This window comes from Xyrauchen texanus, chromosome 25 (genome assembly GCF_025860055.1).
Source record: "Xyrauchen texanus isolate HMW12.3.18 chromosome 25, RBS_HiC_50CHRs, whole genome shotgun sequence".
NCBI lineage: Eukaryota > Metazoa > Chordata > Actinopteri > Cypriniformes > Catostomidae > Xyrauchen > Xyrauchen texanus.
In genome coordinates this window covers 16,967,670-16,982,083 of record NC_068300.1, presented here as the reverse complement: position 1 = coordinate 16,982,083, position 14,414 = coordinate 16,967,670, and the positions used below count along the sequence as shown (strand labels likewise).

General features: G+C 37.5%; 1 protein-coding gene across 1 annotated transcript; it reads left to right on the top strand.

Moving 5' to 3' along the window:
- Positions 1-1,238: 1,238 nt before the first annotated feature.
- On the top strand, positions 1,239-13,290 carry LOC127618808 (6-phosphogluconate dehydrogenase, decarboxylating). Its single transcript, XM_052091443.1, has 13 exons — positions 1,239-1,345; positions 1,673-1,748; positions 1,861-2,040; positions 2,129-2,194; positions 2,306-2,424; positions 2,563-2,632; positions 3,177-3,311; positions 3,549-3,738; positions 8,206-8,336; positions 8,817-8,950; positions 9,282-9,381; positions 12,296-12,418; positions 12,815-13,290. Exons 1-13 carry the CDS (start codon positions 1,338-1,340, stop codon positions 12,932-12,934), a joined length of 1,452 nt encoding a protein of 483 aa, XP_051947403.1. The 5' UTR covers positions 1,239-1,337; the 3' UTR covers positions 12,935-13,290.
- Positions 13,291-14,414: the final 1,124 nt, after the last annotated feature.

Genomic DNA, 14,414 nt, shown 5'->3' with positions numbered 1-14,414 from the left:
ATTCAGTCTCTAGAGCGGGAATAAAGAGCGTTCAGTCTCTAGAGCGGGAATAAAGAGCGTTCAGTCTCTAGAGCGGGATAGAGCATTCAGTCTCTAGAGCGGGATAGAGCGTTCAGTCTCTAGAGCGGGAATAAAGAACGTTCAGTCTCTAGAGCGTGAATAAAGAACGTTCAGTCTCTAGAGCGTGAATAAAGAGCGTTCAGTCTCTAGAGCGTGAATAAAGAGCGTTCAGTCTCTAGAGCGTGAATAAAGAGCGTTCAGTCTCTAGAGCGGGAATAAAGAGCATTCAGTCTCTAGAGCGGGAATAAAGAGCGTTCAGTCTCTAGAGCGTGAATAAAGAGCGTCCAGCGCTATGCGCTTTATTCCCTGGCGATGAACGTGGTTTATTCCCGCTCCACGCCTGTTGCCTCTCTCGTGGACCCGTAGACTATAGCGTCTAAATTTACCTTTATTAAGCAGCATGTTACGATCCTTTTATAAACAATCAGATTTTTGTTCTAATTGTCATCATGGCAAGGAAACCCTTTATACTTACATTAATCAAACAGCTAATTAACGCTTCACTGTTTTTATGTAAATTGAAGGAACACTTGAAGGAAAATATAAAAATGGTCCATCCAGACTTTTACATTTGTATAAATTCTCTCTCAGGGGACAACCCTGACCCACCATACAGTATTATTTTATCTGTCAAAAGGCCTCTTCTGTTCCATACATATGTATAGATTCTAAATGTAAAAATATTTCAACACAAAAACTGCTGTCATTCAGCTTCAAAACGATCTGTTGATCTTATATTTTAATATTCATATATAAGTGCCCTCGACTGATGAAATCTTTATGAAATAGTTTAATTTAAGATCTCTCAAACCCCACTAATTTATATCTCTGGGACCCCAATGTCCTCATCCCTGCCCATTTTTGAAGAGAATATTTGGACTGTTTAGATTTATTATATAGCGTTTGACGCTGAAAAGTAATTACCTTTCCGAAAACATAGTTTAATATCAATACTAATATCTTCATGGTCGCTTTAACATGACACAGGAAGCTCGTGATTATTCATGTATGTTCCGCCCAGTGCAACTAAAAATTTCAGAACACCGGGGAGAGGGACAGAAACAGAGAACCAATGAAAAGCCTCCAATCTCTGCTCAGCGAGTCTCCGCCAATCACAGAGTGAGGCAATGTTGACGTAACAGATACTGTCATCTGTCAGGCGCGTTCATTGGGAGTTGGTTAGGTCGTGAATTAGGAAGTTCAGCAGAGACGGTGCAGTAGGAGCAGTGAAAACCCTGATCGAAAGTGTCACTTTTAGACGGAATCAACCTTCAACCATGGCTCAGTAAGTATGACTTCTACGTTTCACTTGGTTGAAAATGCCATTTCGTATTACTGGAGTACCTTCGACTGTGTATATTATTATTAACACGGAATCTAATGTGCTCAGTGTAAGTTAATTGCACATTAACAGCACCAGTTCTATAAAGACTGACTATTTAGTCACTATCAAGCCTGTTATATTGAGCAATTTCTTTTCTGTTCATATACCGAATTGGATGGTGTCGAAATCACTTCTATGTCATGTAGCCATATACACATTCCAATAAGCTTGAACTCAGTGATCAATAGCATGTTCATTGTTGTAATATCCCTTTCCTTGACTCCACAGAGCAGATATTGCTCTCATTGGTTTGGCTGTGATGGGCCAGAATCTGATCTTAAACATGAATGACCATGGATTTGTGGTAAGTCACCAATGCTGTTGCCTTTCTCCATTTCCAAGGTCCTTTTTCCCTCCTCACCTGTCCTAATGATGCTCTTCTTGGTTAAAATGTTATTAATATTGTCTTTCCTCAGGTCTGTGCATACAACAGGACTGTGTCCAAGGTCCATGACTTTTTAAGGAATGAAGCCAAAGGCACTAACGTGATTGGTGCAGAGTCCCTTGAAGAAATGGTGTCTAAACTCAAGAAACCTCGCCGCGTCATCCTCCTCGTCAAAGCAGGACAGGCTGTCGATGACTTCATCGATAAACTGGTAAATGTCACCATTCACCGTGATTCGACACTGTATAGTCACTTTTCCAAAGTGATCAAATAATTTAGTTTGTTTCCTCATATTGTAGGTTCCTCTTCTTGAGCCTGGTGACATCATCATTGATGGTGGAAATTCAGAGTACAGAGATACAACAGTGAGTCCAGCAACCCACACCCAGATATAATAATGGTAAATGGTAAGAGCTTGTGATCAGAGGTGCTGTTATGTTTGATCTAAATGGTTATTATGTGATCATCATGCACAGAGACGTTGTAAGAGCCTGAAGGAGAAAAATCTGCTGTTTGTGGGGAGTGGAGTGAGTGGAGGAGAGGAAGGCGCCCGATATGGACCTTCACTGATGCCAGGAGGACATAAGGAGGCCTGGTGAGAATAAATGTGGTTAAATCAGCCACTATTGTAGTATACATACAGACACACTATTCAGTTGTTGAAATATTTACATTTGTTTCACACACTGGCTTTCACTTGTTGCATCTAATTTTTTTTATCTTATTCCCAAAGGCCACACTTAAAAGAGATTTTTCAGAATATTGCCGCCAAAGTGGGCACAGGGGAGCCCTGCTGTGACTGGGTGAGTGATAGTTATCATTAGATATGTATTTATTTCTATTGGTAGTAGAAATACAGTACTTTAAGAAAGTTGTCATGTCCTGCAGTGTGACATGCTATACTTCTTCTAAAACTTTTTTAAACTTTATGACCTCATAGTAATTGAGAAACTATATGAGATATTTGTAGTTTTAAATATTTATTTGTCACCGCATGACCATTTAAAATGAATTAGTGAAGGCAAACAGTTGATTAAAACAATGAAGAAGTTCTTGGACACATTGGGACCATTCACACGGAACGTGTCCTTGCGTCAAAAAAAGCTAGATGGGGTGTAACAAGTGTAACAGAACGTATTTTTAAAAGATTATGTTTTAACTTGACAAGTCTTAAATACAAGGCGCTTCTGCGAGACACTGAATAATGGGCAAAGATTTAGAACTAGCTTATGTTTAGATTTGCACTTTTTCAACAGTTTGTCAATGTATGTTTGATGTGAACGGCCCCTATGCATTAGCTACCTCCTATACACTGTAAATGTGCTTTTCCAAACTGATGTTTTGTAGGTTGGAGATGAAGGAGCAGGACACTTTGTTAAGATGGTTCATAACGGTATTGAGTATGGTGACATGCAGTTGATCTGTGAGGCCTATCATCTGATGAAGGATGTGCTGTGTATGGACCATGATGAAATGGCAAAGGTTAGACATTACCTTCCTCCTTTATTTAGGATTCCTTTATAATGTAGGACACCCTTTGGGTTCCTAATGTTGTAATTCTTTAATTTCCCTCTGTATTGTCTTGCAGCATCTTATTTCCTCCTTCCTTGTTTCTTTGTTATGAAATCCACCTCACCCTGTTCCTTCTGAAGAATTGTTCAATTGAATTGTTTTGTTCTGCTTCCTCTTGAAATGTAATTTCTGTCTGTTTTCCTTCAGGCCTTCGATCAGTGGAATAAAACCGAGCTGGACTCTTTTCTCATTGAGATCACTGCAAATATCCTGAAGTTCAAGGACACAGACGGCACTCATCTGCTGCCCAAAATCAGAGACAGTGCAGGTCAGAAAGGCACAGGGAAATGGACGGCCATCTCCGCTTTGGAATACGGCACACCTGTCACATTGATCGGTAAGAAAGATGCTTGCGTAATTACCCAGGTATAGGTGTGTTTGGCTTGTTATTTAGTGATAAGGGAGAGCGTGACCGTTGTTGAATGAAGTGTCTTCATAAGTAGGTTGAGTGCTTGTTCATCTCTTCAGCTGATGTGACATAAGTGGGATTTTCTATTCTTTCCTGTGCTGTGGCTTTTGACAGCTTGTGGTTTTATATATTTAGCCACTCACAACGCTACCAAAGGACAGTAGTGCTATCAACACATCTCTCAAAAAAATCATAGAACCTGTTGATTTCATAAAATGTTGTCTGGTGACCTTTTTAATAGTGCTGGAATTTCAGTGAAATTGTTTATTGTGCTAGTCCAGTGTTTCTCAAACTTCAAGTAGAAGACTAATTTAACAGTTCAACACAAATTGTGGACCGGCTACCACCCCAAATATAATTCAGGATTCTCATTCAATGTCCTTTTCACTGATTTTGTCTAGAGTCACTGATCCATGATTTTGATAGACTGCTGTTTTATTCTTATTTCATCGGAATTAACTAGACTGCTACTTTCAGCTAATGAACCTAAATGGGCCTTCTGTACACTGACAGTGAGTGATGATATTAAAATGAGACAAGAGAAGCACTGTCGTAAAATTAATTTAACACAATTATTCAATTCATTGTAATGAGTTAATTTGGTCAATGAATTAAAGTTAGTGCTCTTTGTCAACTATTTAATTTATGTATGTCTGTTTTTTTTTTTTTTTATCAGACAATGAACATTTGAGAACCACTATCATTGTATACATGCACAGTTATAATTAACCTACAGCAAGTTTTTGCATAGTTGAGCTACAGTCCTCATCTGTTTGTCCAAGTATGCATTACACAATGCGTAATCTAATATTTTAAGGTAGGATATCAGCTGAAGAATTGCCAGTAATACACTTTGTGCGTCACAGCGTTCTGTATGATAGACCTATATATATATATAGGGGTGTAAATCAGACGTTTCATCACGATCCGATCTTATATCGATTTTCTTGGCTTGCAATACAATATTTGCAGATACTTCAAAATCTGCTACGATACGATTTCGATTTCAGGGCCTTGTGATCGTAATTCCGATATTATGTGCCTATTTTACACAATCAATTAAATTACTTTTGCCCTCAAATGCAACCAAAGTATAATTTGAATATTTTATTGAGCTTTGTGAAAAATATCCACATTGGGACATCCACAACAAAATAAGGTACTTCTTGAAAGAAATTATACAGATTAGACAAAGTGATCATCAATCGTTTGATTACACCTTATTTTTCAGTTTAATCCAATTCAAAATACTTATATACCCTTGACTTGTTTCCAACTATTCATGCTATCTGGGGTTTTCTTGGAAACTTCCAACTTCCAAAGTTGTAATGAAAAATTCTGTTACAGTTAAAGGTGCAGTATGTAAGATTCAGAAATTCTTGTTATTAATGACACCTGTGGCCGTTGAAGTGCAATGTAGCCAGCTACCTGTTGCTCATGCTCGTGCACACACTCCATAGGGACGCGAGCATCAGCCAAAACAATGACTTAACATACAACGAGACAATGTGATTCACCCACATCATGCTGACAGAATTAAAATTACAGTTATGATTGTTTTACTAATTTGAGACTGTATATTATATTTGATTCTCCAGTGTTGGAACAGGGCTAGCTATGTGAGACTGTAGTTTGAAGTAATCACTTTTCTTTGCATGATACATTGACTGCATTTATACAATATCCTATTTTGGCGTTAGTTAGCTAGCCAGCTTTATTAATAGCTGTTAGCTAAATTTGGTGGATGAGGACAGTAGCTGTTTATAAAATGGTGTTTTCATGTGTTATTGCAGTTTAGCTAAAATAACAGAGATCAATCCTTATGGCACTATATTTCACACAGCTTACCTGTCCAATAAGAAGAACGCCAATTCAGTGTCTGTTTTGATCCCCAAAATTGAACGAAGGTCTCAAATTTGACGCAGGAATCAAATGCCCTGCTGATGATCACGCTAGTTTTCGCTCGGCCACAATCACGTTCCCGCTTGGCCAGACTGGATTCAGTAGATAAATGTTTTTTTGGCTTACTCTGAGTTTGTGAAGAAGTCAGTGTTGTGCTGGGGGCCGGACGTTTGCTGGATTCCATCTCTAAGATAACGTAGATAAAGGTGTTGCAGTTTGTTGTCGCTGTTGAATAGCAGAAGAGAAGCTATTACAGTCTGAGGCAAGGCTCTAAGGACATCGCATCCTTTGGATTTTCCCGGCAAAAGTGACCCGCTCCCTTCACATGAAAATCAGTCTACAGACTTTAATAGGCAACCTAGGAAGTCCGGGAAGGGCTCATTTCTTTTAAGTTGCATTACAAGCCGTTCACACATTGGCAAAAATGACGAATATTACATGAAAATTGTTACATATTGCACCTTTACCTGGGATAAATTTTTAGTAAGGGTGTAGATGTGTAAAGTCTTATAACTGATGCAGGAGCTGAGCAGGTGAATTCTCGTTCCCTCGTTAGTGCTGTTCAGAATGTCGGCGTTGTCAAGATTTGGCTTCACAGACCAAGCACACATCCGTGTCCCACATGAAAAGCATATTTAGCGCTCATAAAGTGAAATTAATGTAATTATGTTGCTTCCGATGCCAAGAGCCAACTTATAAAGTGCATATAAGCATACTGGATGATAGACCGATATATCTGCTAGGCTGATAAATTAGCTACTATTTGTCCATTTTGAGGCAATTGACATCACCTGGTTACCATTAGTTAGTATGTTAGTTCCCTCCTGTGTCCGATGCTGACTACCATGTCAATAGATAAAAACATTCAGTTTTTTTGTGAATTTTTAATTAAATATTGTGTAACAGAAGTGCTAATTTAATGTGAGCAGTTTTATGTATGTAATTATTTACAATATATCTGCATTACATCAGCCATCGGCCACCCTTACTCGCTTATTCAGCTATTGAAAAACATATATAGGTTCACAACTATTAGACTAATAGGCTTGTACATTTAGTGTCAAAATGTGTCAGTCAGGCCTATATGGGTGTGTGCACCCAACAAAAGGCTGTTTTTGAGGTGTTGAATGTTTAGAGAGATTGAGAGAGAGTGTGTGTGTGATTCTGGCACCTTATTTTAATTGTATCTTTATTGTTATTTGTTACTATCTTATCATTATTATTTGTCTTGTCATTATCTGTTTTGTGTATTAATGCTTTGGCAATATTGTATATAAACACAATCGTGCCAATAAAGTACTTTTAAATTGAAATTGAATTGGGAGAGAGGGAGGGGGAGGGGATTCTTTCTCTCAATAGGCTGCATTCCACCAAAGGCCCAGTCAGTGCTTAGTTCACCATGACTGGCTGTTTTCCACTCCCATCTTTTTCTTTTTTTTCCTACTTGCACTCTACTTTTCCCACAACTGTTGGCCTTGAGTTGAGTGATAATATATTACAAAGTCATGCTGAGCTGAAGGTTTTTCTCTGTCTGTCCTGTTTGTAGCCTACAATATATGTGGTAATCTGAGCTCTCTGACGGAGTCTGACTGATTACAAAATCTAGGGTGACCAGATGACAATGACAAAAAATCAGAACATATACATGAAGTGCAACCATGTCAATTTAAAATGATTATTTAAATTAATCAAACTGTAGCTAAGACTATTGTTAAGACAAAAGGCACCAGACTTAAACTCTGTAAAATCGTGACTGTCCCATTTTCATTGGGATGTCTGGTCACCCTAAACCAATTACACCAGAAGTTGTTTTGCAAGTAAATTAAGGCTTTTTTTTTTTTTTAAATCAGCATAAATTAAATTCAGTACAACAAATAGGCCTACTATCATGATGTATATTTACTTCACAATTAAATGTTTTTTAAATGCAGTATTTATACACTCACTGAGCACTTTATTAGGAACACCTGTAGAACTACTTATTCATGCAATTATCTAATCAGCCAATCATGTGGCAGCATTGCATAAAAACATGCAGATGCAGGTCAGGAGCTTCAGTTAATGTTCACATCAACAATTAGAATGAGGAAAAAAAATGAAATCTCAGTGATTTCGACTGTGGCATGATTGTTGGTGCCAGATGGGCTGGTTTGAGTATTTCTGTAAATGCTGATCTCCTGAGATTTTCACAACAGTCTCTAGAGTTTACTCAGAATGGTGCCAAAAACATCCAGTGACTGGCTGTTCTGTGGACAGAAACCCCTTGTCGATGAGAAAGGTCAACAGAGAATGTCTTATTGTAGAACTCTTTCTGGTTTGTGAAATATGATCAGGATGTTCTGTGTAGGCCCTGTCAATCATGCTTAAACAATTTGATGTTTATATGTTTCCGCATGGGCTCTATGACATGGTCACATGTTGATTCTAATCTCATTATCAGACCAGAGATGCAGTCTAATTGGCGATCATTGTTTTTGTGTCTGTCACTTGCAGGAGAGGCTGTCTTTGCCAGATGTCTCTCATCTCTAAAGGATGAGAGGGTTCAAGCCAGTAAAAGCCTCACCGGCCCCAAGGGTGTCAAGTTCACTGGAAACAAAGCACAGTTCCTTGAAGACATTAGAAAGGTGAGACAAACTCAGTTAAATATAGATACTATGTATCTATGTATATGTTTGGGATCATTGCAGTTTTCGTTTTTAACTAAACTGGAGTTCAAACTAATAATTGTTTTTCTCAAAGTAAAAGTAGATCTTTATACATGAAAATACAGTGCAAATGTCATGAAACGTTATCAGGATGTTCTGGGTTTAATAGGAGTTAAGCTATATTTATCTGTGTAAAGTTATATATCCAATATTGCAACTTTGTTGACATAATCATGTAATGGCGGTAAATCCCTTAATGTTTTTGAACTGGCCTGGAAACTGTATTCAGATATATTAATATTTGAATGTACATCAGCGTATTATTTGATTAGCATTCTTTGATGTTTGTTAATAATAAATGCTATTATAAAATGGATTACTATAATGGAGTTATTTTAACTTGATTTGAACTCTGTCCAGATCTATCAGTTTCTCAATATGAATTGTTTCCTTTTTTAGGCTTTGTATGCCTCTAAGATCATTTCATATGCTCAAGGCTTCATGCTGCTTCGGCAGGCTGCCAAAGAGTTCGGCTGGTCTCTGAACTATGGTGCTATTGCCCTGATGTGGAGAGGAGGCTGCATTATTCGCAGGTGAGGCATACATTCGCATTACATAAGAATGTATGCCTTATTCAAGATAACACTTCATTGCTTATCAAGATAGACAGTGTTGCTGTATTACAATGAAATCATTTGAGACTTCACAATTTCTCCTCCCAGTGAATGTTGCAACCCTATGAACACTAGGAAGTGATATTAATGTTTAGTGTAATCCCAGATGCACAGCAATGAGGAAACAGTTTGGTTTTATGATCACAGTACAGTAATACACTCAATAATGTAATATAGTTACAGATCATAATGTAACTGTAGGTTACTTTTATTAGCTGTGAGTAATTGGCATGACTCTTTCCTTTTACAGTGTTTTCTTGGGAAAGATCAAGGAAGCGTTTGACCGGGATTCAGAGCTGCAGAATTTACTGCTGGATAACTTCTTCAGTAATGCTGTTCAGGAGTGTCAGGTACAGGAAGAGAACCAAGAGTGACCACCTTATTTTCTGTAACACTGCTACTAAAGCACAAAAAGAAATGAAGAGAACTAATGGCAGCAATATACCAGGCTATTTACTTGTTCACATTTATATTGAATATACAGTATACTGTAGGGGTGTAACGATACACTCAGCTCACGATTCGATACGTAAAAAAAAAAAATTAAACAAATTCAAATAACAGATTTATTTCCAAAGCAATAACAATTTTCAATAACTTAATAAAACTGAATTTTAACATGAAATTAGAATTAAGATAGCTGACACCTAAGAGAGAAATTCTTAAAGCAGTAAAAGTGCAAAAATAAAAAACAAAACATTAAAACAAATATTGTTCTGTTCAATTAAGTTCAACTCAACACAAACAGCTTGTGGGTTTGTTTGGGTTACTTACAGTTACAGTACACCAACATGCAAATGGACTGACAAACACGCACACAAATGCAAATACACAGTTACTCACACAATTAGTAATGCATACATACCTGCTGTAACTGGTTCCATTTGTTCTTCAACCGGAGGAAAACCTCTTTGCGTTGTTCAGGGAGTAAGTGGGGCAACGATCAAAATCTGGGGTCCAAGGCAGTACTCTAGCAGATAATTCTGTTCCTCTGTGTATCTGCTTGAGAGGTTTTGCAGGATGGCTATATTCATGTTAGCTATAGTTGTAGAGTATTTCTCGTCATGCTTTGTTCGATCATGGATTTTAAGGGCACAATGAGTGACAGGGTGGCACTCTTTTCATTAGACAGGACGGTGCTGACTTTTTTTTTTTAGCGGTTTAAGAAGGTTTACTATTTCTTCGGCATCACTGATGTCGGCGCTATCCAGAGTATTGAGTTGACGGGCATTTTTGCGCACCTCTGTGCTCAAGAGGGCTGACGTTATTGCCGCTTGTTGCTCGAGATAGCGTTCCAGCATTTCCATTGAGCTGTTCCATCGTGTAACAACATCCATGATAAGATTATGTGATGCGATCTCAAGCATCTTATACTTTACCACGAGCACAGCTGTTGCACTGCGCTGAAAGAAAGCCACGACTTTTCTCACGTGACAAAGCAAGCGACTGACACAGGGACCATGCAATCCTGCTAGTGAAGCAAGATTCAATGTGTGCAAAAACCTTAATAAGACAACGCAGCTTCTCTCACTGCCACCTCCATAATAATTTCATGATTTACATGTAATATTTACTGTGAAATGAGAAAATGAATTTTGTTGTAGTGGAATTGTATTGTAGTGTGTGTAAAGAGTTCAAGGTGCTGCATCTGTAACTGTTGGCAGGCTTCTGGGGTTGGAGAGGGGCGTGTGTCGCGGTTCGGTCTTCAGGAACCATGACACAGGATCGTGGATGTTTGTATCACGATTTCGGTTGCGGTTCACGTATCATTACAGCCCTAATAATAACCTTGTCCTTGCCGCATCACTTATGAAATTTTAGGGGAAGCCGTGCTTCCAGTGTAGTCTAGTCGCCAGTAGTTACAGTAATTACTAATTAATTAGTTACTGTGATAACATTACTTTTTTAGTGGGGAAAAAGCAGTGTAAAATTACATTTAAAATTCTTGCAATCAGATTACAGTTACTTTCAATTTAAGTAATTATTTGTAGTACATTACTTGCACTAAATCTCTATGTACAATACATTTATATTATGAATTCATGTGTACATCTGTTAGTGATTCTGAGACGGCTGGGAGATAAAACTATATTTATCGTGGAAATACATTTTTTTATATCGTTGATAAACTTTTGAATTATTTTTGATTTCTACATTTAGACAATAGGATTAGGTATGTGTCTTTAAAAAATGCAAGCAGTTATACACACAACTAGCTAACTGAATCCCAGTCATGAAATCAGCCTGTTAGGAAGTATTAGCATGGAACCCTGCTGTCATGGGAATCGGCGCTGAGGCTAGCAAGCAGCTAGCTATTCGGATAATTTAATATCGTTGTGTACCAAACAAGACAGTACTGACAATGCAAAACAGCTCTCGACTGAACACAACTACTCCGATATTAACACCATTGCTGTTAATTTCTGTACTATTGAATTGGAAAAAAATCATGATCTATAGTGCAAGAAAGTGTTTCTTCTTCTTCTGATATTTTTTGGCAGTTGCCAATCCCGCTTATGGTGCATTACCTCCATTTACTGAGCTGTAGTGTGAAGCGTCACAAGAAATTCTTTCAGCGGAGTCAAACATAAGCTGAACATGTTGAAATTGGTGAAATTTCATCAAAAAGAGGTCACACACCTTATGTAGGATTAAATCCTAAACTGAGTGTACTTTAAAGGCTTACCCGCTGGAGTTTACTTGTAAACAAACACGTTTTGTTTAATTCATGCATGAGGTCTAACATGCATGTGGAATGCAGTTCTGCCCCCATTAATGGTATGAAATGGATATTGTGATAAATATCGATGTTGAAAGAAATGAATTAATGAAAAAATATAGTGATCATTTTCATATCGCCCAATAAGGAGGAAATATAGACATTTTGAATTTGAGCGGAAAACAGAAAACTTTTCTAGGAAAAATTATTTTGAAAGTAACTTAAAATAATTAATAATGTGATTACTTATTAGATTAAATGATCAATCAATTTTAGAGAAGTAATTTGTAGAGGATTACTTATTTTGAGTAAACACTGGTCATCAGTGCGCTATTCATTAATTTAGTGTTTGGGATATAATACAGTATATGCATTGTATTACTACATTAGCTTGAGCAAACTCCTGTACAAATGAAACTTTCTCAAGCTCAGATGTGCTCCATTACAAAACTAATTCTAAGATTTGTTAGTGTTCCAAAGCCGCTGCGTAGAATTAGTTTTGTATGGTATTTAATCATGTAAGTAACTTAAGTTGTGTTTTGTAGGACTCCTGGCGTAGGGTTGTAAGTACGGGTGTACAGCAGGGAATTCCCATGCCATCTTTCACAACCGCACTGTCATTCTTTGACGGCTACAGACACGAGATGCTCCCAGCCAACCTGCTGCAAGTAAGCCTCTCTATACATCTTAACACAAATAAACCTCTCTCTCTCTCTGACTGTACAGACGTGCTGGCCATATGTCTTAGCACAGGGATTACTGTGGGTCATTTATGGTTATAACAACAACTATAACGAATTGGAGAGGATTTTAAGGTTGTGTGTGATAGTTTGCACACTGTTGCTCCCAGAAATTCTCAAATATAATCTCACCACAAAGGTGAACTATTCCTTTTAGGAGTTACTTAAAACTCTGTGTGTGTGAATATATATATATATATGAGTCTTGTGTTTATAATAATATTCAAGGAATGTTTCCCACCCAGGAAATTTCTCTACATATAAAGCTGTTTAGTCTTCAGTTATGATAAGCTAATATCTTCTCTGAAATTATTACTCATTCAGGCACAGAGGGACTACTTTGGTGCCCACACTTATGAGCTGCTATCAAACCCTGGCCATTTCATCCACACCAACTGGACAGGCCATGGAGGAAAAGTGTCATCATCATCCTATAATGCCTAAATCATGAGTCCTCTTACACTAAACAGCAGAGAAAACCATCTCCACAAAATCAAGGTCCAGAGCAGCTGAACACATTCCTTCTGAAGTTCATAATAGAGTTATTTACTAAAGAGTATTACATTTCTTTTTGTAATAAATCCTCGTGTGTACACTGTTTGTAAGCCATTTTCTTGTAGTTTCAAGTTCCTCTGCTGCAAATACAAAATTTTGGAATGAGAGATTATTCCTGCTGTAGGCTTGGTTCTCCAGTCATGTTTTGCCCCAGATTTCAAGGTGTTAACCCTGGATTATGGGTAACCATTGCACTGCCTTAGGCTAAATAAAGATTTCAACCCCTTTTTAATTGGCTTTTGTCCTCTTCACTCATCAGCTGTCTACAGCAAACAGAATTTACTCCTATTTTTTTTGCACTGTAATTATAAATGGTTAAGACTAAAGACTAGATGCTTGATTATTTTAATGCATTTCTAATTTGTCACCAGTAGAGGGCAGAAAGCTTGTTTACATTATAAATGAGCCTAAAGGGGCTCACATTCATTAAACGAGACATACAATGACTTGGGGGCATGCTTGCTACGCTTATGCTACTCGTCTACCATGGGTGGCACGGTGGCTCAGTGTTTGCACTGTTCCTCAGCAAGAAAGTCCTAGGTTCGAGTCCCAGCTCAACTGGGCCTTTCTGTGTGAAGTTTATATGTTCTCCCTGTGTTTGTGTGGGTTTCCTCCAGGTAGTCCGGTTTCCCCCCAAAAAATGCAGTTTAAGTGAATTGGAGACTCTAAATTGCCCAGTAGGTGAGAGTGAGGGTCCCCCAGCCACTGGGGCTTGTGTCAGAAAGGGCATTCAGCGTAAACCATTAAACCAAATTACTCCTTGGAGTTAGTAAATGTAAAGTACATTGTAAATAGCCATGACTGTACAGGTTTATATTACAGCACATTATAGTAAATGCCATATAAGTAAGTTTCACTTGAATTTGAACAGGTATGTGGCATAGGTGTAGAAAACCATTTTTAATAAATACAATGATCATTTCTATGTAGGGTGTATTTGGTACAAATTTTTTTTGAACCATACCTGAAACAAGGGTAATGTTGTAAAACATTCAGAAAAATAGGACTTGCACCTGGTTGACTAGTCACTCTGCACCTGTATCTAATTCAATCCTAAAAATGCAAAGATAAAAGAGGTGAACAGAGGTGGTGGAACTTATCACATAAGCGTTATTTACATAGTCATATACCTCTGTTAGTTTCAGGGGTAATGTGTAATCTGTAAACATTGTAATATCTTTGATTTAAAGGGATGTTCAGGAATTTCACATTCTCACAAAGAGTAAGATCAAATATATTGCAATTTTTGAGAAAATAAAAGTGTCAAAGCAAACTTATTTGTTAAATATTAAAACATTAAAAAAAATTGTGATATATTTGTGAGATTCTATATATTGTCAAAATGATCAATAAAAAATGTCTTATATAA